The sequence below is a fragment of the Podarcis erhardii genome (genome assembly GCF_964252035.2).
Source record: "Podarcis erhardii genome assembly, chromosome: 1".
Lineage (NCBI taxonomy): Eukaryota > Metazoa > Chordata > Lepidosauria > Squamata > Lacertidae > Podarcis > Podarcis erhardii.
In genome coordinates, this window is record NC_138497.1 from 13,058,158 (window position 1) to 13,082,439 (window position 24,282).

General features: G+C 45.0%; 1 protein-coding gene across 5 annotated transcripts in view; it reads right to left on the reverse strand.

Annotated features, from left to right (window-relative positions):
• Positions 1 to 214: 214 nt before the first annotated feature.
• INF2 (inverted formin 2) overlaps positions 215 to 24,282 on the reverse strand; it is a 72,678-nt gene continuing 48,610 nt past the window's right edge. Inside the window, exons 9-23 of one of the 5 annotated variants that reach the window (XM_081858739.1) lie at positions 23,624 to 23,769; positions 22,135 to 22,196; positions 21,643 to 21,745; positions 21,440 to 21,525; positions 18,776 to 18,876; positions 16,435 to 16,505; positions 15,263 to 15,370; positions 15,053 to 15,123; positions 14,268 to 14,388; positions 13,987 to 14,151; positions 13,152 to 13,254; positions 11,153 to 11,314; positions 8,439 to 9,197; positions 6,540 to 6,617; positions 215 to 3,677 (exon numbers count right to left, since the gene is read on the reverse strand). In XM_081858739.1, coding sequence (XP_081714865.1) covers positions 6,541 to 6,617; positions 8,439 to 9,197; positions 11,153 to 11,314; positions 13,152 to 13,254; positions 13,987 to 14,151; positions 14,268 to 14,388; positions 15,053 to 15,123; positions 15,263 to 15,370; positions 16,435 to 16,505; positions 18,776 to 18,876; positions 21,440 to 21,525; positions 21,643 to 21,745; positions 22,135 to 22,196; positions 23,624 to 23,769 — 2,135 coding nt within the window. In that variant the 3' untranslated portion in view covers positions 215 to 3,677; position 6,540. Of the gene's footprint in view, positions 6,618 to 8,438; positions 9,198 to 11,152; positions 11,315 to 13,151; positions 13,255 to 13,986; positions 14,152 to 14,267; positions 14,389 to 15,052; positions 15,124 to 15,262; positions 15,371 to 16,434; positions 16,506 to 18,775; positions 18,877 to 21,439; positions 21,526 to 21,642; positions 21,746 to 22,134; positions 22,197 to 23,623; positions 23,770 to 24,282 lie in introns of all 5 variants that reach the window. The other 4 variants (XM_081858741.1, XM_081858738.1, XM_081858740.1 and 1 more) reach the window with 4 other exon arrangements.

Genomic DNA, 24,282 nt, shown 5'->3' on the forward strand with positions numbered 1-24,282 from the left:
TCAGCCATGAAGAGAAGAAGCCACGTTGTGAGTGGTGTTTGATGGACCTGGAAGGGTTGGCAGGAGATCGCAATTCTGCACATTCTAGCACTTTTCATATTTTCATTTTTGTGTGTGCTGCTTTGGGTTCCATTTTGGGGAACCCTAAAATATAACAAACCATAATTCTCATGCAGCTTTTTTTCAATTAAAAAAAGAGGCAGACTTAGAGGTGTATATTTAATATAAGCCAGTTTATTGCACTCAGGAAGTAGGCATATACACAGAGTTGGAGAAGTTACGTTGTGAAATCACCATTAGTCTATCCAGAGCTGGACAAGGCTGCCCTCTTCCTTAAAAAACCAGGGCTTTCCACCAAAGTCCCACTGAATTCCTGCTTCTTCCATCTTGGGTTGGTGGAGGGACAGTAACACTGTACAGAAACAGGAAGTGTGCAACCTGGAACGCAGGGATGTTTGACTGCAGCTACACTCTGTTCCACTCAATTGAAGGTACAGGAGTCCATCCCTCTTTGAATCTGGTTACCCTAGAGGAGAGCAGCAGCGGCGAAACCCACTACCTTATATTGAACCAGACCCTTCATCCATCTAGCTCAGTATTGTCTTCTTGGACTGACAGTGGCTTTTCTGGGGTCTCTGGCAGGTGACACTCCCAACTCTACTTGGAGAGGCTGGGAACGAACCTAGAAACCTCTGCATGCCACACAGATGGTTTACCACTGAGCATCGCTCTTCCCTCAATCCAGCCCCATAGCTCCCTATTGTCTATGCATTTGTTTGGTCCATGAGTTTGGTCTGGTGCTCTGTTGTTTGCCTGAAATGTGTCCCTTTCTGCCCACTATGCCTGGCAGAGATCAAGCCCTGACCTACTTTTTGGGGTTTTGCCTAGGTGGTTAGCCACAGGGAGGTAAATGCCTAGCTGTTCCAAGGCTAGGTCAGGGCTAGATAACAGGACTTGGCAAACAAAACCATCTCAAAATGTGACATGCACGACCAGTTTTAAGGTGCCCTAAGTATTCTCGTGATCTTTTCGACAAAATGAAATCCTGTGATCACCAAAGAAGAAATGGTCAGAACTGGCCAGTGTTAGGCAAAATAAGCCACCATACGACACCCATCTCAGTTCAGCAGAGCGTCTAGCCTCTTGTAAGTCATTAACAAGAATGTGTGCAATTAATATTGTTACTAAGCTCAGCATATAAAATTATTTCCATACTTTCAAGGTAATATTTCAATGTCACCTGGGTAAAATATACAGAAGGGGGCAGCTATGTACATATCCAACAGAAATAAACAATGACGTAAATCACTTCTTAGGATAGATTATGTAAGGTTCCCATTAGTGAACACCAAAAGGTTTTAAGTTCATTAAAGCCACATAACCTGTACAAAATCCCTCGAGTTCAGGCAGTGAAAAACAACAACAACCCCAAACAAAGCAGGTTTTGAAATCCAGAGGTTTCTCATGGAAAGGTTTTGAGTGAAAAGCTTTTAGGGAGCTAAGGATGTTAATACTTTGGGCAAGTGTTTTTTCTGGCAAAGACACACAGAGTTGTGGGGCGCAGGGTTCGTGCGTTCCTGAGCTGAAGGCAGGAAAAAAGTTAGGACACCCTCCCAGTCAAGAGTGCAGCTGATTCAGGCTGGATCTACACTGACCTGTTTAATGTTATTAGAATGATATATCATTCTAAAACATCACAGGGCATTCTGGCAATTTAAAAGCATTTCCCCACCTTGTTTTCTCCATAAAAATGCTGTTTCCCTACTGCCAGTTCCTGGTTGCTCTGCAGCGCCCTCTTGTGCCACATTTTAATAATGAATGTTAAAAGTAGGATGCAATGTGTCCATCTGTGTTATGAAAACCCTTCCTTAACTTTATAAACCATGAGTTTAGATCCATCCTGTGTGAGGCAGAATCGACTATTACCACTTCAGGAAGCAGGAAGGGGGTGGTCGTAGCTTTTGAACGGACTTCAGTTTATAGCAGCTAGCTTATCTAGAGAAAAGGGCTTTAGCCGGGTCTGTTGTGTTAGCTTCCGACTTTCAGGGATTTCTCTCTTTTTTAAAAAAATAATAATCCAAGCCTGCATTCAAAACTGCCACTCCCCAGGGGGAAGGAGATTTAGCCCAGCCAGCTGTGCTAGTTTTCTACTGCCAGGGATTTTAAAAATAATATATATATATATAAGGCAGCATCCGAAAACATCACCTCGTTCTGACGTCATGCCAGCCCCATTTTATCTCTTTAGAACCTGACCACTTCATTCAGAGGCCTGCGTAGACTGGGCTTTTTGTCTGAAGTAATTGGAACATAGGAACCTAAGAAGATCCTTGCCTGATCAGACTAAGCCCAGGATCCTGTTCTCACAGCGGCCAACATGACGCTGATGGGAAACTTGCAAGCAGGACTTGAGAACAGCTCTCTCCCTGCTTGTGATTCCCAGCAACAGTGGAGGCAGAAGATAGCCATTGTGCCTAGTAGCCATTGATGGACTTATTGTCCATCGAGATGGAACACTATGTCGGGATTTGGTGGAGCTAGTATGTCTCTGTGCAGCTGTCGTGTTGGAAGCAGGCTATCAAAGCCACATATTCCTGGCAGTAAAGTATTCTTAAGACTCTGGACTGGTCCTGCCCATCCAGGCTGTGCACAGAAGGGCTATAAATGGTTTCCTGTTTGAGCTGATTGAACAACAAGGTCTTCCTGGCTCTAAAGTGTTTCTGTGCATTCTTGGGCTTCAACTCCCTGCTGACCTGTGGCAGCTGCCCATGGCTCATCGTTGACACAGCAGATTATGTGCTTGATGCATAAATGCTGGGAGTTTATGCAGAATAGGTCTGCATGGATAGTGTCATTCTAAAGTTTAGTCACTAGGTGGCACTAGATCTAGTTGTATCTGAGTGGAGTCAGGCACTTCCTTTTGCTGTTCTGTTCTTGCTTAAGCATCAATGAAGTTCTTGTTTAGCTTCCTGACTGTTGGGTTCTCATATATCAGTGCTATTACCTAAGATGGGAACTGTGTATTATTTGGTACGTTTACAAGTTTGAAAGAGTAAGCTTTGATAAAAAGATCTTGGGATTTCCTGTTCGCCTTCCTGCACAACTTGCTTGCTTGAGTCTGGTGAGGCCTTATAGCATTGCCAAATTTGTTATTTCAGTTGGAACAGGAGCGTGGGTCTTTGTAGGAACAGACACAGCAGAGCATTTGCATTTCATGTAACAAGAGTAACAAACAACAAACAACAACACAACCTTGGTCCCGCATATCTTTTCAATGGCCAGCGCCCATTTATACAGTCATTTAATGGAAGCACTTCCAATAGGAAGTTGACAGTGTTGGCTTAAATTATCCCTGCCATTGGGTTCTAGAGGCACCATTTAGGCCGCATCTTCGATCTGTGAGTTACCCAGAGTGGTTCATCCAGTGTGACACTGACCAGAGGCCTGTCGCAACAGCATGAAACTGGGAGGGAGTTTGTATAGAATTAGAACGTCGCATAAGGCACATATGTTTGGAAATCTCTTGCATCTGGGTGCTACCTATTACATACCCACCGTCACCCTAGGAGGAAAAAAAAAACCAACCCCACCTCTACCCCCGTTACCATGGCTACCTTCCATAGCATATGTTACTGAAGAATGTGCTTCTTTTTATTTTTTCTGTCTCGCGGCGCCACCTGTAAAGGAAAGGACACATCAATTTCCTTAGTGCCATTTTGAAGCAAAGGGGTTGCTTAATTTAGAGCATCATGTATGATCTCTGTCCGTGCTGCAAACTGTTTAGCTCTAACACTGCTGCATCTTCATGTGCCATATTTTTCCTGGGAGAGTTTTAGCAGTTTACAAACCTCCCAAGCTGAAAGGGATAATGAAATTTGAGAGTTCCACTTTGGTTCTATGGTGGGGGAGAGGGAGCAGTTTATAAATATTGCGGATAAATGATTTTTTGCCTTGACTTGTGTTTTCAAGTGAATGCATTACTGGGAGGGGTGGAATGAAAATGTCTACAACAGCCTCCAACAGAAACAGTTTGCATGTTCACCAAAGTCACTATGCGTATAAAGGCTATATTGACAGCATAGCTATTAAGATGAACATTTTATAACTTCTTTTAAAAACTGTACTTGAGCTTCTTGATTTTTGTTCATCTTCATGGACTGATTGGAAGATTTCCCTTTTTTGCAGGGTGTGTGATTGAGAATAGGGAACTCTGAATAGGATATCTACTGAACAAAGTGCTCTTATGGAAAAAGACTGGCCATTTGTGGACAATTATTGGGATCTCTTGGGAGAGATGTTCCATATCGTTTCCAGGACGGGTATTTACAGAGTTAGCTGGGTAAGGGTGTGGGAATGGAAGGCCTGGTAAAACAAACAGACTGGTCATGTAACAAGGCGTTTAGAGATCACATGTCATTGGTTCATTGGGTTATGTTATGGTGGCTTGCAATCAGAAGGCAAAGGAGGAGTAACTATGCAATTTCAGGATATTCTTCTTCTTGTTTCTTGACACTTTGTCCTCCCCAAACTTCTACCCTCCAGGCATGTTGGACTACAACATCCATTGTGCCTGACAACGGACCATGCTTGCTGGGAATGATGGGACTTGGAGTGCGGCAACATCTAAAAGGCCACAGATGGGGGGAATGCCTGCTTTATACCGCCGAAGGCAAAATCTGAGTGGAGTCTCAGTGAGCAATGGAAGAACTGAAGAGTCCTTTGGATATCCAACAACAGCGCAAACCCACCATCAGATTATCAGGACTTTGATCCAGATTTATGTCAGCTCCAGTGAACAGAGGAGTCTTGGGTGGTGGTGGGTTGGTGACTCACAGATACGCCCAGTGCTTTTTTTCTGGGGGTGACCCCTAAACATTTTGTGAATCTTTGTACTTTTGTCCATTTATCCTTGGTTTTCAAACGGCCTAGTTCTCAAACGTTTTGGCTCCCGAACGCCGCAAACCCGGAAGTGACTGTTCCGGTTTGCGAACTATTTTTGGAAGCCGAACGTCCGATGGGGCTTCCGATTGGCTACAAGAGCTTCCTGCAGCCAATCAGAAGCCACGCTTTATGTTCTGAACGTTTTGAAAATTGAATGGACTTCTGGAACGGATTCCGTTCAACTTCCAAGGTATGTCTGTACTGGATTTATTTTTCCTGATTTGAACTATAAAATGATGATTTTCTTGAGTCAAAAAGAGAGTATCACTAAACATTTTTTTTATTTTTTTTTAGAAAAAAAGCACTGGATACGCCTGTCTGTGCACTGTGACCCTGCTGTTTGGAATAGGGTGGCCATGTGTCCTATTTCACAGAGGACAGTCCTCTATTTTAAAGACCCGTTTAAATGCAACCCTAAGAAGGCAGAGCAGGTGGGCCATGAAGTTGCTCCTCAAAAACACCTTGTAAACCTGTGGGTAAGGACTGTCTTGTTTTGATTCAACCATACATCTAATACTATACTTAATGTATATATACTATTGTGTTTTATGTGTTCTGTTTTCTTCCTACCTTCTCTACTGGCTATTGACCAATGTGCATTTTGAATTAGGAATCTTTAGTTTGAGATAACCACATTGGTCCAAGTTAAGGGGTTGCAAACATGAGAAGTGGTTTCAACCTGCCAAAGCACTGTGTGAACAATAAGAGTTATATTACTAAAGGTGAAGGACCCCTGGATGGTTAAGTCCAGTCAAAAGTGACTATGAGGTTGTGGCGCTCATCTCGCTTTTAGGCTGAGGGAGCCGGCGTTTGTCCACAGACAGCTTTCCGGGTCATGTGGCCAGCATGGCTAAACCTCTTCTGGTGCAATGGAACACTGTGACGGAAACCAGAGCGCATGGAAACGCCGTTTACCTTCCCGCCACAGCGGTACCTATTTATCTACTTGCACTGGCGTGCTTTTGAATTGCTAGGTTGGCAGGAGCTGGGACGGAGTAATGGAAGCTCACTCCGTTGCAGGGATTTGAACCGCCAACCTTCGGATCGGCAAGTCCAAGAGGCTCAGTGGTTGAGACCACAGCGCCACCCGTGTCCCTAGAGTTATATTTCTATAGCGTTTCAGCAATGGAGTGGGCCCGGTGTGTAGAATGGTTTGGGCCGAAATCTTCACTCAAAGCTCTATTTTGCCATGAAAGAAGGAGAACATAACTGAAATTGCATTTTTACAGGATTTTAAGGTATGGAAAACAGAAATCAAGACGAAAAGGACACCCGTAATCCCCACACGCCTGACAACATTAAACGATTCAACAGGAGACGAAAATTTTCCTGTGAGGAAACGGTGATTGGCTTGACACAAAAAAAAGGTAAGACCTTGGACTCAATCCTGAGCAACTAGGAGTCTTGCTAGTGACTCCAGTAGCTACAGAGATTGGACCCGGATGGCAAAATTACACACACGAAAAGAATATAGCGCATATAATTAGCCATTACAGAGGCAGAAGCACAGCTTTACGTGACAATGATCATTAAGCATGGGAAGTCCCAAACGCGACGGTTAGTTCACATAGAGAAGCTGCCCCCGGTGGTTTACATACCTCACTGCAACTCACAACCTCTTTTTGCTTTATTATCTCCAGTATCAACCATCGCTTTTAAATCAGTGTCAACCACTGCTTTCAAATAAAAGAGAGACGCTGAATGTAGCCAGGTGATTAGCAATACCATAACTGTTAACAACAGGGCCATTCGGGCCGAAAGTCAGCGGGATGTCACAAAGAAGTGGCTCGATTAAAGACGTCTTAGCCGGTTAACCTCGGGAGCTTCAGTTGATCAGTCATAATTAATTAACTGATGACACTTGCATACAAGTTAAGCAAGAGCTCTGAAGCAGAAAGGCAGACGTCCATCTAATTTTTTTTTGTAGGATGGATGTGTGCATTTGCAAGGAATGAAAATGCAGAAGTCCAGCTGCAGGACATTGTAATTATTCTCTTGGAGGTTCAATAACTATTGTCAATGCCTACCAGCTGCAATAGTTATGATCTGCATCCATTGGCAGAAGCAGAATGACACTGAGTATGAGTTGCTGGGAATCACAACCGAGGAGAGTGCTGTTGCACTGTTTGTGGGCTTCCCATGGGCATCTAATCGGTAGATTAGATGGGGGGGGGGAGAAATAATCTAATTTAGATATACAGTGGTACCTTGGTACTCAAACGGCTTGGCTCTAGAACAAATCAGCTCCCAAACACCGCAAACCCGGAAGTGAGTGTTCCGGTTTGTGAACATTTTTCAGAAGGTGAATGTTTGACGCGGCTTCCGATTGAGTGCAGGAAGCTCCTGCAGCCAATCGGAAGCTGCGTCTTGGTTTTTGAACTGTTTCAGGAGTCAAATGGACTCCTAGAATAGATTAAGTTCGAGAACCAAGGCACCACTGTAAATAAGCTTCAGTTTCCTGTCTGTTATATAAAAGTATATCTCCAATAACACTTAGCCAACAATTCTCAGATACAGTGGTGCCTCGCAAGACGAAATTAATCCGTTCCGTGATTTTCTTCGTCTAGCAGTTTTTTCGTCTTGCGAAGCAAGCCCATTGACAGCTTAGCGGATTAGCGCTATTAGCGGTCTAGTGGCTTTTAGCGATCAGCTGATAAGCGGCTTATCAGCGGAACAGCTGATAAGCGGCTTAGCGCTTAGGGAAAGGGCGAAAAAAGCAGAAAAAAATGCGGGAACTCGCAAGATTTTTTCGTCTTGCGAAGCAACCCCATAGAGAAATTCGTTTAGCGAAGCGCCTCCAAAAACGGAAAACCCTTTCATCTAGCGGGTTTTTTGTCTTGCGAGGCGTTCGTCTCGTCTTGCGGGGCACCACTGTATTCTGTTTCGAAACGGGATTTGGTGGAGAGGGGAAGATGTTCTCCCAGCCACTCAGATTTCTCACCACTTATTTACTGGACCAGTGTGCACCTGTTGGTTTTTTTTCTTTTTTACCCTCAAGATGCCAGAGGGAGGGCAGACAGAACCCTCGGAGCTGGCTACAAACATTGCCAGGCGGTCCCATCTCATTGGCTGTGTCACAAAGTCAAATCAGAGTAAGGGAACGGAAGCGTCGCCCTCGGTCGGAGTTGACTTCGCAAGGACGTTACATAGCCAATCAGATTTGGCTATGCGATGGCAACATCTGAAGCTACCTCAGACTAATGCCAGTCCTTTCTGCCCATGGTTTTTTTGAAGTTGCGAACCGCCCTGAGATCTATGGATAACGGGCGGCACAAAAACGTAATAAATAAATAAATAAATAAATAAATAAATGTGCCAGGCAGAAGTTGGGAGTGTGGCTGCCATTCCCAAAGGGGATGAATGCTTTGCCCTTTTCCCCCATCCCTGAAAATCTCCAAAAGAGAGAGGGCAGGTCTGCCTGAATGAAGCCCGTGAGTGAGCGAGCTAAGTTCGGCTCAGTCTTGACCTCCAGCAATTACAATTCAAAAAGGGCTTACTTGAGTTGCTCTTGCTGTGCCTCTTCTTCTTCTTTCGCTTTGAGGAGCCCCTTTGGCTCTCCTTGTCGGCAAGGGCTTGCTCCGGGGGGACCGCCGCAGAGCACGAAGAACCCGTCACCGGCTCCTCCGAGAAGGACTTCTCCTGAGAGATGTCGACCAGAGAGTCTATAGAAGGTTCTTTGTTTTCCTTGATCGCTTCTTTCATCGCCTCTGGGGTTAGTAGCTCTGTGGTATTTCCAGGATCTTCCTCCTTTCTGCTGCCTTTCCTGACGGCGCCGCTCACCTGGTCATTTGGATTTAAGCCGTTCTGCGAACGAACCAGTTCTGTTCCGCCAGCTGGGTCTCCAGAGCTTAATGAAATAGTTTCGCTTCCAAGGCCCGAGGTGCTGCTCCCAAACTTGATGAAGGAGGTCGACTGGGACAACACCAAGTCATTGAAGTCCACGTTGTCCTGGGTGCTACAAGGGACGGCCCCGTCTTGCATGCTTGTGCCGTTTCCTGATTTTCCGCCTCCCTCCAGTGGAAACGAATTCAAGGAATTCGTCTCAGTACCAGGCCGGGTTGGAGAACATCTCCCACTCCCCACTCCGGAAACGGGCTTGTCAGAAGCCACGGGTTCAGCGACAGCCTCCTGCGTCTTAACTGGGGTTACGACATCTGAAGCTGTTTTTTCTACTTGATTCTGGAGCTTAGTTTGCGCAACCACATCCTTTCCCCCTTCCTCCTTCGCTGGGTCTTTGGCAGGCTGGACACTTTGGCCTGAAAAAAATTGACAAAATACACAAGGATCAGATCCATCTCTGAGGGTTTTTTGTGAATGAGAAAGAAACACGCTGTCGGGCAAACGTTCAGGCTGCTCCTGAGTTTCCCTAGCGCCAGCCCCCAACAAGACTTTCTGGTTTCTCCCCCTCTCTTTCTTAAAGGTAAAGGTAAAGGGACCCCTGACCATTAGGTCTAGTCGTGGACGACTCTGGGGTTGCGGCGCTCATCTCGCTTTATTGGCCGAGGGAGCTGGCGTACAGCTTCCGGGTCATGTGGCCAGCATGACTAAGCCACTTCTGGCGAACCAGAGCAGCACACGGAAATGCCGTTTACCTTCCCACCGTAGTGGTACCTATTTATCTACTTGCACTTTGACGTGCTTTCGAACTGCTAGGTTGGCAGGAGCAGGGACTGAGCAACGGGAGTTCACCCCATCGCGGGGATTCGAACCGCCAACCTTCTGATCGGCAAGTCCTAGGCTCTGTGGTTTAACCCTGACCTCTCTTTCTTAGTAATGCGAGTTTCCCTGCCCTTCCTTTATTCTACCACCTGCCATTGGGGGAGATGGGAAATGTGATGTGATGCCACATGCTGAGTAACTGTTGATGTGGCAGTGTTGTGCAGTGGCTAGAGCAGGCATAGGCAAACTCGGCCCTCCAGATGTTTTTGGACTACAATCCCCATAACCCCTGACTACTGGTCCTGTTAGCTAGGATGATGGGAGTTGTAGTCCCAAAACATCTGGAGGGCTGAGTTTGCCTATGCCTGAGCTAGAGCATCAGCCTTGGAACTGGGCAGGGGTGCCCGCCTGAATAAAATATTGGTTGGGGGTGCAGGTAAGCCCCATCCTATATAACTGATCACATGATGCGGTACGCACACACCATTTGAATGGCAAAGCCCATCAATTTTGGGGGGGCCCAGCCCCCTCAAATATTTTATTGACTCCTATGGACCTGGGAGAAGAGGGTTCAGAGCCCCACTCAGCCATGAAACTCACTGGGTGACCTTGGGCCTGTTATTGCCTTGCCGCCTATCCTACCTCACAAGGTTGTTGTCAGCGTTAAACGAGGAGGGAGAGAACAGCACACACCACCTTTAGCTCCCTGGAGAAGATGGTGGGATATAAACTGAATGTCATTGGGTTGCTGCTTTCTAGCTCAGCCTCCTATTTGCCCTGTCGTCTAGTCCCAGCCTCCAAAATGGTAAATTCCAGATTCCGCCACACGGGGGCTCAGTCAGATGAAATGCTACTCACACAAAGCAGCATTGTACAGATGCTGTGGGTATCAGTTGCTGGGACCTGTTGTGTTCAGGTCCTACTTACAGGCTTCCCATTGGAATCAGGTCCCGTAGGCCACTGTGAGAACAGAATGCCTGTCTAGGTGGACCTTTGCCACCTAAGCGAGCAGGAAATCTTATTTTCTTAAAACCCCCATCCCACCCCCAGCTGCCGCCAAAAAGAGCAATTGTTTATGGGACAAGGCTGCCCATAAAATTAAAAAACCCATTTTCATTGTATTGATGGGTGGATTTTTGCGATTGCAAGTTGTTTAAATCTGTTTTAATGTTGTATTTGATCTTGCTCTGGGATATCAGGGTAAAGGGTGGGGAGTAACATGTTAGTTATCACAACAGAAGCAGCAGCAGCAGAAACAGCAAAATTGCTACTACAGTCATACCTTGGAAATCGAACGGAATCCTTTCCAGAAGTCCATTCGACTTCCAAAATGTTCGCAAAATTGTGGCTTCCGATTGGCTGCAGGGAGCTCCTGCAGCCAATTGGAAGCCGTGGAAGCCCTGTTGGATGTTCGGCTTCCAAAAATAGTTCGCAAACCAGAACAGTCACTTCTGGGTTTGCAGCGTTCAGGAGCCAAAACGTCCGAGAACTAGGCTGTTCGAAAACCAAGATACGACTGTACTACTACGACTTTTAGATTTCCTCTTCTTACCATTTTCTTTCCCTTTCTGCGGTTGACTGGGTGATGTTTTCGTGGGCGTGTCTGTATCGGCTTTGTTCCTGGCTGTTTTCCGCAGCTGGAACCCCTTCCTGATGTCAGCCAGCAAAGCATCAATAACGCACACTTCATCTTGCTTCACAGCCCCTTTCTTAACTGTAGTTGGAAACAGAGGAGAGAGTTAGCCGGACAATCAGTGTGATGGGCTGCTGACATGCTGGGGCCTCTGAATTTCTAAAAGAAGGTACTTCTATTTAAGCTCCCACGAGATGTAGTGATGGCTGCCATCTTGGATGGTTTTAAGAAAGGATTAGACAAAATCGAAGAGGATAATGCTATTAATTGTTGTTGCCTAAAACATCTGGAGAGCAAGAAGAATACAGTGGCACCTCGGTTCTTGAACATAATCCGTTATGGAAGACCATTCAAGTTCCAAAGCATTCAAAAACCGAGGCGCAAAGGGCTGCCTGCAAATTCAGCTGAGAAAATTGAAAAACACGCAGTGGAAGCCGTTCAACTTCTGAGGCACGTTCGAAAACAGAAGCATTTACTTCTGGGTTTTCAGTGTTTGGGTTCCGAAATGTTCGTCAACGGAGACGTTTGAGAACCGAGGTACCACTGTAGTTTAATTGAAACTTTTTACTTAATTTCCTTCCATGCAGTGTGCTGTCCACTGGCAGCCTACACCAGTATTCTTTCAGTATGGCTACATGATCACAAAATCCATCACATTGGTATCCTGAGAAACAGAACGAGAAAAAACCATTAACATCTATTTCACTTGTACTCCAGGTCTCCTGTAAAAATACAATGTCATAATCTTGTATGAATTTAACAAAGGACAGGTCAGCTCCCTTTTTAGGCCAGCCTGCAATATTCCATGTTAGAAAGCTAAAGTTGGCTTTGGCTTTGCTGGAGTCTAATCTTTGTCAATTGTCTTCCGAAAAACTTTTGGAGTTTGCCATTTTTTGTGGCAACTGAATCCACCATAATGTGTTGCACTAGAAGCAGTGGTTCTCAAAGGGTGTGGTGGGAAGCTTCAAAGAAACATTTTAACATTTTAGTGTAGTACAGTATAGTACAGTATACAGTATAGATTACAGTATGTATGTACAGTACAGTATACATTTTTATTTTTTTTTGCAGAATATGGTTGGATATCTTTTCAAAGCAGAGACATCACCTTGCCAACAAAGGTCCATATAGTTAAAGCTATGGTTTTCCCAGTAGTGATGTATGGAAGTGAGAGCTGGACCATAAAGAAGGCTGCCCATAAAGAAGGCATAATTGATGCTTTTGAATTGTGGTGCTGGAAGAGACTCTTGAGAGTCCCATGGACTGCAAGAAGATCAAACCTATCCATTCTGAAGGAAATCAGCCCTGAGTGCTCATTGGAAGGACAGATCCTGAAGCTGAGACTCCAATACTTTGGCCACCTCATGAGAAGAGAAGACTCCCTGGAAAAGACCCTGATGTTGGGAAAGATGGAGGGCACAAGGAGAAGGGGACGACAGAGGACGAGATGGTTGGACAGTGTTCTCAAAGCTACCAGCATGAGTTTGACCAAACTGCGGGAGGCAGTGGAAGACAGGAGTGCCTGGCGTGCTCTGGTCCATGGGGTCACGAAGAATCAGACACGACTAAACGACTAACAACAACAATCTTTTCAAAACGAGAGCAAGAGCAACAAGTGATACTCTTTTAAACAAAGCACTGCTAGGAGTTGTTTCTCTTTGTTTTCCAATGCATTTGTTATCAATAATAAAAATAATGAGTGTGGCACAAGCAAATTTTAATTCTGAAAGTGTGGCCCAAAGAAAAAAAAAGTCTGAGAAACCACTGCACTAGTGAGTACTGGAACAGATTTTCCTGATCCATGTTTGTAAAAATCACCTGGGAAGACAGCAAGGCACTGAGCAGAACCTCCATGACCAAGAGCACTCTTGCTCAAATACCTACTGCATTACATTAACAAGCCCATTGAGATACTCACTGATCTTTCCATTTTCTCCTTTCTGCCTCTTCGACTCTTCTTCCTCCAGCTGCTTCTTCCGTTTCTCAGCTCTTGCCGCTTGCTCCTTTCGGTCCTTGTTCTCCTGTGGGTAGGAGACACTGGCATGTAAAGGGCATATCAAAGGTTTGCTTTAGTTTTATTTGCAAATTATTTTTATTGATTTTCCTTTAAAAAAACAAAAATAAATTGCCACCAAATTAATACAAATTTAATACAAACTTAAAAACTGACTTCCCACCCCCCTGATGTTCCTTCTTTTTCCATCCTTCCATTGCTGCTCCAAATACATTAGATTTCCCAATTTTCATTTCAATATTCAATTAAATTCAACGTAATTATGTTACAATACTTCATCTCCTCTCCCTGCACATTGGTTGTACAAGTACTAATTTCTGCTGAGACTTTTATATATTATTATAACATATCCACAAAATAATCAGGTAGAGTAAATCTCTTTTATCTCTCTATAATAATGATTACGGTAACTTTAAATCATTTTCCTCTGATACCACTTGGGTAGAGCTCTGCCTTAGAAAAACAAGCCCTACTTCTTTTTTCTAAAAAAACAAAAACACGAAAACAAAGGTTTGCTTTATTATCAGGCTGCCACAGCAGCTACTAACCACGAGGGCTAAATTCTATCTCCACTGCCAGAAGCATTATCTGATTTTTCCTGCGCTTCCTTTTCTGTACATATTGTAATCCTACATGCTAAATGATGATGCTGATGTTGCAGTTCACAAACAGATTCCCCACCTTATCTCCTATTCCTTACAGTATTTAGGATCCCACTATTTCATTCTCAAATTCAAACCTTTAACGCTTTGATGTAGAGATCCCGGAAAGTTTTCATGGTGTTAAACATATCTTCCAAAGACAACTTGTTTGGGTCCTCGCAGAGGTAGTTGGCAAGCTTTACTTTCTTCGTTTCAATGACTTCGAACTCGGCCTCCAACTTCTGGTTAGCGCTGATGCTCTCCTGAAAGACATTGGATTTAGGTCAGAATTAAAAAAAACAAACCAACAAACACAGCAGCAGACTGCCCTGGCAAAAGGCGGAGGCCTCTAAGCGCAGTGAGCCTGTTGCAGACCTACCTGGATGGCTTTTCCATACTGGGCTCTCACGTCTTCCGTTGATGACGACAATTTCTGTTCAAGAACCTGCAGCTTTTTCAGATTGGAACTGGATTCAGAACGTATCACATCAAGGTTGATCCTGAAAAGAAACAGGCCACAAGTTCTGGGGTCTGGATCTGCTAATCCTGGGAAGGAACTAGGAGTTATGTGGGATAAAATTCCCATTGGAAGTTTATTTATTGATAGGAGATATTTGCACCCCAAAATCCCAAGGCAAAATATAGTGTGTGTGTGTGTGTGTATGTGTCTATCTATATAACAGAAATATATCACAGCGGTTTACTATGCAAAAACATGAAACCGTACAGTAATTTTTTTAAAAAAATCAAAAGCAAAATAATTGAAAATAAAGAAACCCAGCACCAACAAGTTGTACATAAAGGCCCTTGCCAATTTTACATAAAAGCTCTTTCCAGAGATCAGGGTCAGGCAACTGTAGGGGCAGAGGATTAAAAACAATGAGGAAGTTCACTACAGTACATTTGGAAACAGGAACAGGGGACCTCTAGCCAAATTTTGGACTACAGTCTCCATCACCCTTGACAATTGGCAATGCTGTCTGGGGCTGACGTGACCTGGCAGTTCAACAACATCTGTAGGGGGTTGCAAGTTCCCCACTCCGGCTCTGAAGTATGACATTCAAAGACCAAAGCCCTGACAGTCTCATTTTTTCCTTGGCAACAACTTTACATTTTTTTAAACACACCCGCCCACATGCATGCATGCACACAATGCGTTCCTACCCTGCTGCCTTTGAAACATATTCAATGTCTTTGGGAAGCTGCAGCAAGTCTGTGTGATTTTTTTCTACTTCCTAAGGAAAAAAAAGAAAACATTTATCATCATCATCATCATTATTTAAATTTGTATATTGTCTTTTGTCTGCAGATCTCAGGGCGGTTCACACAGTATAAAATTACATTATATAAAACCCACGAAATATCAGGAAATACCTCCAAAATATGGTGGAGTAGCGTAATGCGAGTCTGGTTTGCTTTAGTTTCTGTTAGCTTGAGCAAAGTGCCAATTTTAAAGCCGTCGGCATCTCCCGTGTGACTTCCCTGCGGAAAAAAGAAAAACACACCAAAAGAGACCATAAGAAGAGCCTTGCTGATTCAAGCAAAAGGCCCATCTAGACAAGCATCCTTTTCCCACATTAAGCAGATTATGGGATGTCTGCAAGCAGGTTCTGAGTGCAATGGAACTCTTCCCACAAGGAATTGCTAGCAACTGGCATTTAGAGAAATGCTGTCTCCGACGGTCAATAGGGACAGGTGAATCTGCCCATTTCGGTTTCTGCCAGTTTTTCATTTTTCCAATCTTTACGTTCCATTCACCAAATTTCCACATCAGTTTGTGCGTTTCTTAAATAAAAAACTCATGAAAAATTTGCCTAAAATACCGTATTGGCCCGAATATAAGCCGCACCTGAATATAAGCTGCACCTTTAAAATTGGAGGGGGGGAAAGAAAAAAAAGAAGAAAAAATACCCAAATATAAGGTGCTCCATTCCTTGCTGCTCCTGACTGCATACTTGGGGGGGGGGGGCGTTTAGCTGTGCTGTGTTTTGGCAGCCTTTCCCCTTCCTCGCTCTCTCCCTTCCAGGCCTTGGGGGAGAGGACGGGGGACTAGGCGTAGGACGGACGGTGCTTTGCTGCACTCGTGGCGCTGTTTGCCCTGCACTCCTGGCTGCATACTGTAAGGTCATGAATATAATCCGCACCTTAACTTTTCATGGTCGGAATTTGGGGGAAAACTGAGGCTTATATTCAGGCCAATATGGTACATGTTTTTTGGGTTTTTTTGCAAACGATTTCCCCAGATAGAATGGTTTTTTTTTGTATGTTATCATTTTAAATATTATTAATAATGAATTTTTACACACACACTGCCCTAGGGTGTGCCTTTTCTGTGAACATTACCCAACTGAAGAACTGCATAGCAAAATTCAGAGGAGTGCGAATTTTGAGGGATAACTATGTTTTGGTTTGCAGAAGTACAAATCTCTGTAGGTTTGCCTTTAAAACTGAACTGAAACAAATTTCTTTCCCATCCCTAAACTGCAGGGAAAGGAAGGGAAAGACTAAGGCCACTTCTAAAGTGCATGTTTTAAACTATCACTTACGTAGTTCAAGAAGTTTCCAACTTTCAGGATCAACTGACAGAAAACAGGCAACCGTTGGCTGGTGAGGAGATCTGGGGGAGGAAAAAAATTAATTGGTACAAAGCCTGAAAACAAGACCTTAGGGCAACAGCCCTCTCCCCATCTGTGATTCCAAGCAACTGGTTTTTAAAGAAATGCTGCCTCTGAGAGTGGATAGCTCAGCTGGTTAGAGCATGGTGCTGATATTGCCAAAGTTGCAGGTTCGATCCCCGTATGAGACACCTGCATTGCAGAGGGGATGATCCTCAGGCAGGGTCCCTTCTAACGACCATTCTATGATTGTGGCTAGTAGCCATTGATCACCCTCTCCTTCATGAATTTGCCCAGTCCTCTTTTAAAGACATTCAAGTTGGTGTCAATCACTGCCTCCTGCAGCCGTGAATTCCGCAGTTTGTATCGTGTGGAAAAGTGCCATATTTTTCGCTCTATAGGACGCACACAACCATAGGACGAACCTTTTTTTAGAGGGGGAGAACAAGAAAAAAAATTCTCCCCCTCTCTGCTCAGCGCCCCTTCAGCGAAGCGGCAGGAGAAATGGAGCCCCTTCCATTTCTCCTCCCGCTTGGCTGAAGGGGCGCTGCACAGCTCTCCCTCTCTGCTGAAGCCAGGAGAGTCTTGCGGCTATCCCTGAAGCCTTTGGAGCACAGCGCGAGTTCCTGCTGCGTTCTGGAGGCTTCGGGTTCCTTTCGCTGAAGCCAGGAGAGTCTTGCGGCTATCCCTGAAGCCTTCGGAGCACAGTGCGAGTTCCCGCTGCGCTCTGGAGGCTTCGGGTTCCTTTTGCTGAAGCCGGGAGAGCAAGACTCTCCTGGCTTCAGTGAAAGGAACCTGAAGCCTCTGGAGTGCAGCAGGAACTCGTGCTGTGCTGCGAAGGCTTCAGGCGGCTATCCCTGAAGCCTGGAGAGTGAGAGGGGTCGGTATGCACCAACGCCTCTCGCTCTCCAGGCTTCAGCGAAAGCAACGCGAAGTCAAGGTGCGCGGAGGGAGCACTCCCTCTGCGCTTTGGAGGCTTCGCATTGCTATCGCTGAAGCCAAGGAGCCTGCATTCGCTCCATAGGACGCACACACATTTCCCCTTAATTTTTGGTGGGGGAAAAGTGCGTCCTATAGAGCGAAAAATACGGTACTTTCTTTTGTGCATAGCCATGGAAGATTCCTTATCAGATTTAGAACCAGGAGTCTAGGAAGCTGCCTTATGACAAGTAAATACCACTGGTCCATTTAGCTCAGTGCAGTTTACCCTGACTGGCAGCAGCTCCCCAGGGTTTCATTGAACCTGAGACCTTCTGCTTGCAAAGCACATGCTCTGCTACTGAGCTACAGCCCTTCCCAAATAAAGGTTAGGAAACATACAGAGAGGTGAGGCCTGCCATCGTGCCCCCAGTCCTCCCTTGCAGAGTTATCTTTGCGTGAGTAAGCAAAATGCCTTAATTTGGGGGGTATGGAGGAGAACAGATTTCTAACCCAGGAAGCTGGCTTTCAAGTGAAGGGCAGCAGCACCTACAGCTCATTTATGGGCTGAGGTTTCTTTGGAAACTGTTGCTATGCAGATGGGATTAGTACACTGCATGCCGAACGGATTGTGGCTCCATTCCATTCACCATCACTCGGCTGATCTGTGCTAGCCTAATCTGGAGGCACCGAGTACATAAGACAGCTAAAGTTTGCATTTCCTGCACAAACGCAGATCTGTGCATTGGGGCAGCGTATGACCTGGTTTCTCATTAAAAAAGCCAATTCTTGCATTTGACCAAGTCCTACCTATAACTGAACCCAAGTTAGTCATTAACTTCAGTGGGTCTACTCTATATAGGACTGCCGTAGAACACTGTAGAACACTACTCTATATAGGACTGCCGTATAGAACACTCTATATAGGACTGCCGTAGAACACTGATTTCTTTGAACATCTCCATCTGAGATGGGATGTCTAAACATTGGGGAGCACAAAAGATCTCTTCTTCTTTGGTGATCACTCGTAGCCGTCTTCCATAAACACGGTTTTAACAATGAGTTCATAAGTGACTGTGGAAGCCAATTCTGGATCCACACGTCCTTCCACAGTGGGGATATTGGTTCCCGGGCGGGAGTTGATCACGGTGTGGATTTGCCAAGCGTGCCTTCCTCTTAGCACTTTTCTCCCTTGTGTCCTGAGTTCGAGTGTCTTCAAAGCCCACAACACCTTTGGTAAAGGCTGTTCTCCAACTGGTGCGCTCATAGGCCAGTGTTTCCCAGTTGCCAGTGTTTATACTACATTTTTAAAGAACTGACACAAGATCTACCTAGGGGTTAAGCCCTTGTTTACCTTCACAGGCCCTCCTGATGGTTTCGGCTTTGGGCTGCAGCATCTCCAGCAGAACGGCCGTCTCTTCACACATGAGCATGCACTCGATCCGCAGCTGGTAGCTGAAACAGAAACAGTGACGCTGGCACAAAAACATCACACATACACTATGCTGAAAGGATGAAAGTGCACTGCCCCCTTCTCTCCCCTGCTCTCTCTTCTCCCCCAACTTTATACAGTGGTACCTCAGGTTAAGTACTTAATTCGTTCTGGAGGTCCGCTCTTAACCTGAAACTGTTCTTAACCTGAAGCACCACTTTAGCTAATGGGGCCTTCTCTTGCTGCTGCGCCACTGGAGCACAATTTCTGTTCTCATCCTGAAGCAAAGTTCTTAACCTGAGGTAATATTTATGGGTTAGCGGAGTCTGTAACCTGAAGCGTATGTAACCTGAAGCATATGTAACCTGAGGTACCACTGTACTGTAAACGGCATTAAAGTCTCACATCAACTAGAACTGATCTGTAAAAAGGACTTTATGATCTGAAAATAGAGAAAGATGTATCGTACTTTTCTGTGTATAACACGACCCCATGTATAAGACGACCCCTATTTTTGGGAGCCCTCAACAGTTGTTGAACTTCTTTGGTAAGTTCGCTGAGCTGTTGAGCAGCTTTTCGGCGATCCCCTGCTTTGGCTGGCAGAACTGGTGCTGTAATACACCACATACCGGCACTCACCAAATACTCTCCCTAAGCTGGGAAGAGCAGGTAAGCAGCCTCTCCAACATTTACCTGCTACCACTGGAACACCGGCCCTCGCTTACTTAGCATATTAATCCGTGTATAAGACAACCTTCAATATATCACATGGAATTATACATGGAAATTATACATGGAAAAATATGGTATGTACTTTTGTAACTCAAGTGGTGCCTCGCAAGATGAAAAGAATCCGTTCTGCGAGTCTCTTTGTCTTGCGGTTTTTTCGTCTTGCGAAGCAAGCCCATTAGCGGCTTAGCGGATTAGCGCTATTAGCGGCTTAGCGGATCAGCTGATAAGCGGCTTAGCGGATCAGCTGTTAAGCGGCTTAGCGGCTTAGCTGATAAGTGGCTTAGCGGCTTAGAAAAAGGGGGGGAGGAAAAAACCCTGCAGGAACTCGCAATACATTTTCGTCTTGCGAAGCAAGCCCATAGGAAATTCGTTTTGTGAAGCACCCCCAAAACGGAAAACCCTTTCGTCTAGCGGGTTTTCCGTCTTGCGAGGCATTCGTCTTGCGGGGCACCACTGTAGTTAATAAAAACAACAACAACAACTTATTATTTATACCCCAGCCATTCTGGGCGGCTTCCAACAAAGCAGTAAAAATACATTAAAACATCAGTCATTAAAAACGTCCCTAAACAGGGCTGCCTTCAAATGCCTTCTAAACATCAGATAGTTGTTTATTTCCTTGACATCTCTTGGGAGGGTGTTCCACAGGGCGGGCACCACTACCGAGAAGGCCCTCTGCCTGGTTCCCTGTAACTTCGCTTCTTGCAGTGAGGGAACCGGGTTGAATGACAGTGTCCGGGTTGAATGACAATAATAATAAATAGATAACCAGTGTTAAATGCTGTGCATTAATCAGAACTAAGAGTTGATATTATTTTAGGCTAGCTCTTGCTGAGGAGGAGCTTGGTCAAAGCTATGTTATGTTGATATAAGTGGCCCAGCTTCCCTGCAGGCACCTCTAGATAGCTGAATTCTCAGGCACATTAACAGAGACAGGTCTTTTCACGGCTACTAGCCACCAGAGGCAGGTGGAACCTCCAAATCTGAAAGCAGTATACCTGATGTAGGCTGAACATATGTCACTGTCTTATACTGAACCATGTGACTGGCCTATTTAGCTCAAGATCATTTTACTCTAGAGGGAGCCAATGTGGGGACCCCGGGGGCTCTGGAGTACAACTCTAATCAGTCTTACCCAGCATGGTCAATGGTAGGAGATGATGGGAGTTGTAGTCAAACAATATATGGAGTATACAACACTAGTGGAACAACAAATGGCACCGCTATCTGAGGCAGCCCTGTTTAGGGATGTTTTTAATGTTTGATGTTTTATCGCTTTTTGTTATTATTAATATTCTGTTAGGAGCCGCCCAGAGTGGCTGGGGAAACCTAGCCAGATAGGCGGGGTATAAATAATAATAAATTTGTTGTTGTTGTTGTTGTCGCCCAGAGTGGCTGGGGAAACCTAGCCAGATAGGCGGGGTATAAATAATAATAAATTTTTGTTGTTGTTGTTGTTGTTGTTGTTGTTGTTGTTGTTGTTGTTGTTGTTTTCAAATATCTCAAGGGCTGTTACATGGAAGATGGAGCAAGCTTGTTTTCTCCTGCTCTGGAGGGTAGGACTCAAACCAATGGCCTCAAGTTACAAGAGAAAAGATTCTGAATAAACATAAAATGCCTCCACTTCCCAAAAACTAATAAAACGCAGGCAGGACAAAAAACCCCCCAACCTTCCCTCAGAACAGACAACTCCTCACTAAGCAACAAAAGCCAAAAACTCTCAATTAAAACAAATAAATTGGGAGGTGAACCTTGATGCCCACAGATACAATGTTAGGGCCTCTGTTAATCTGTTAGAACATAGGATTAATTTCCTTAACAGCCCCTGTTAAAAGATGTGAGGCTTTCCATTACCTAGGAACCCCAAGGAGCAGAAGATAGAACTGGTCTGCATTTGCTAATTTGTCCTTTTCTTCTTTGAAGGATTTCAGGTTTTCTATCTGAGAAGAAAGCAGAAGGGTTAAGTTCCCAGAACATCACTGCATTTACATACTCACTGCAACACAGAGAAGAACTGAAATAAGACTTTGCTTATGTGTGTTTAGGGCACAGCTTACTTCATGCTTTTCAGGTAGGAGTTTCAGCAGCTGCTTGAGAACCTCCACGTCAAACTTCGTTCGGTCGCCCTTCTGGATCATGTCAACCACCTCCACATTTGGGCTATCGATCAAAGAGATTGTTGGTTAGATGCAACTACTGCCCTGCGGGGACAGGGGATTATGAACTGGGAGTGGAGGCAGGGAGATCTGGGCTGAATACTTCAGCTAAAAACTAGTCAAAATATGCCATTACTGTTATTTAAACGAATCAAGATGGCTGCTTGTGGGAATTATTTGCGTGCACGTATGAGGTTCTGGATTCAGGGCAAAATTTGCACAAATTTACAGGTTACAATCTTTTGGACAACCATACTTCCTTAAATCCTATTGAATTACATGAATAAAACCCCGCACAGGATTGCAGCATCTACTAGGATTGCTAAGGAGTGCTAATTTTTCATCAACATTTGACCTTAATGCTCTTTTTACAATCGTGAAACGAGATCTCACCACTTGAATTGCTTCAAAAAGATGTTCAAATTGAGACTCTTCTTGGACTCCAGAAACGTGATCTATTTCGGAAAAGGAAAACATTTTTGGTCATTCTTACAAAGAAGCGCACAAAGTTACTCGGCCACTTTTTCTTAATGGTTAGACCATTGGTCCGTTTGGCACAGTACTGCCTACACGAATTGGCAACAGCTCTCCAAGGTTACAGGGACGCGGGTGGCGCTGTGTTAAACCACAGAGCCTAGGACTTGCCAATCAGAAGGTCAGCGGTTCGAATCCCTGCAATGGGGTGAGCTCCCGTTGCTTGGTCCCTGCTCCTGCCACCCTAGCAGTTCGAAAGCACGTCAAAGTGCAAATAGATAAATAGGTACCGCTCCAGCGGGAAGGTAAATGGCGTTTCCGTGCGCTGCTCTGGTTTGCCAGAAGCGGCTTAGTCATGCTGGCCACATGACCCGGAAGCTGTACGCTGGCTCCCTCAGCCAATAAAGTGAGATGAGCGCCACAACCCCAGAGCTGATCATGACTGGACCTAATGGTCAGGGATCCTTTACCTTTTACCTCCAAGGTTAGAGTCAGGGGTCTCTTTTCCCAGCCCTACCTAGAGATGATGGGATTTGAATCTTGGACCTCCTGCATTCAAGACAGATGCTCTACCACTGAGCTATGGCCCTTCCGCAAGAAAAGAAGATGATTAGACAAATTTTAATGGACTCAAAAGAGGATCAAGCAATTTCATGGCTACTAGCCACGATGGCTCTGTCCTGCAGCGATAGCTGGAGGCAGCTAAGCTTCTGAACCCCAGTTGCTGGAAATCACAGGAGGGGAGAGTGTTCTTGTGCTAGGGTCCTGTTTGCAAGTTTCCTCTTGAAACATTCAGTTGCCCCTGTGAGAACAGGATGCTGGACTAGATGGGCTGTTGGCCCGGTTTCCTTACGGAAGAAAAGGCTGAAGGAGCTGGTTTGTTTAGTCTGAAAAAGAGGAGACTGAAAGGAGTTATGATAGCCATCTTCAAATATCTTAAGGGCTGTCACATGGAGGATGGAGCGAGCATGTTTTCTCCTGCTCTGGAGGGCAGGACTCGAACCAATGGCTTCAAGTTACAAGGAAGGAGATTCCGACTAAATACCAGGAAGAACTTTCTGAGGAGAAGAGCTGTTTGATAGTGGAACGGTCTCCCTCAGGAGGTGGTGGACTCTCCTTCCTTGGAGGTTTTGAAGCAGAGGTTAGATGGCCATCTGTCAGGGACGATTTAGTTGATATTCCTGCTTTGTAGGGGGTTGGGCTAGATGACCCTTGGGTCCCTTCCAACTCTATAATTCTATCATTCTATGATAGAACAGAAGCACCTTTCCTCCCCAACTTCAAGCTTCCTTGCCTGGTCTTCTAAAGGAGATTCTCCATCATCACAGGCGATTGGCTACCTGCAAGGCAGTCTTATTGGTATCATTGGGACAGACTGCCCAGTTATCCAGATGGATCATTGTCTTACCTCCTTCGGTTCCACCTTCACCGGGGCTGCCTGTTTCTCCTTGGGCTTCGTTTGTGGGAAGCAAAACAATTGCTCTATGCTCACGTAGTCCGGCTCAATGGTCTCCTCACTACTGCTTGTCACGGAAGCCCACATAGAGTGTCCCTCTACAAGACACAAGGCATTATGGCAGGTGGCACATAACAATTTCTCCTTGCATATATGGCCTTTAAATGATGCACTGCAGGAAAATTATTAGATATTGGATGCAAAAAAGAAAAAGGAAATAGTACAGTAGAAAATGAAAAAGTTGATGGCATTGAAGTCTTTAAGATGCCACAGGACTAGTGTAAAGTTGGACTGAATTACAGAGGCCCTCTCCAGGTGTCCTTTCTATCGTGCATCAATGATAAGCTGTACTCGTTATAGTCTTGGGTGGCAGTTATTTGCTGCCCCATTTTCAATACTGTTTGGGGGGAAACGTTCTCAGAAAGAATCTGCATGGCCGTGGCAGCAATCCATCAATTTGCATTAAAAAGAAATCTCAGCAGGAGAGCCAACGATACTAAAATCGATGACGAGATACGAAAAAGAGACAGCCAAATACTTTTTTTTTTTTTTTTTTTTTACAAACACGTCAAAATAGCAGCATTCTAGAGCATATAAATAAATATACCAAG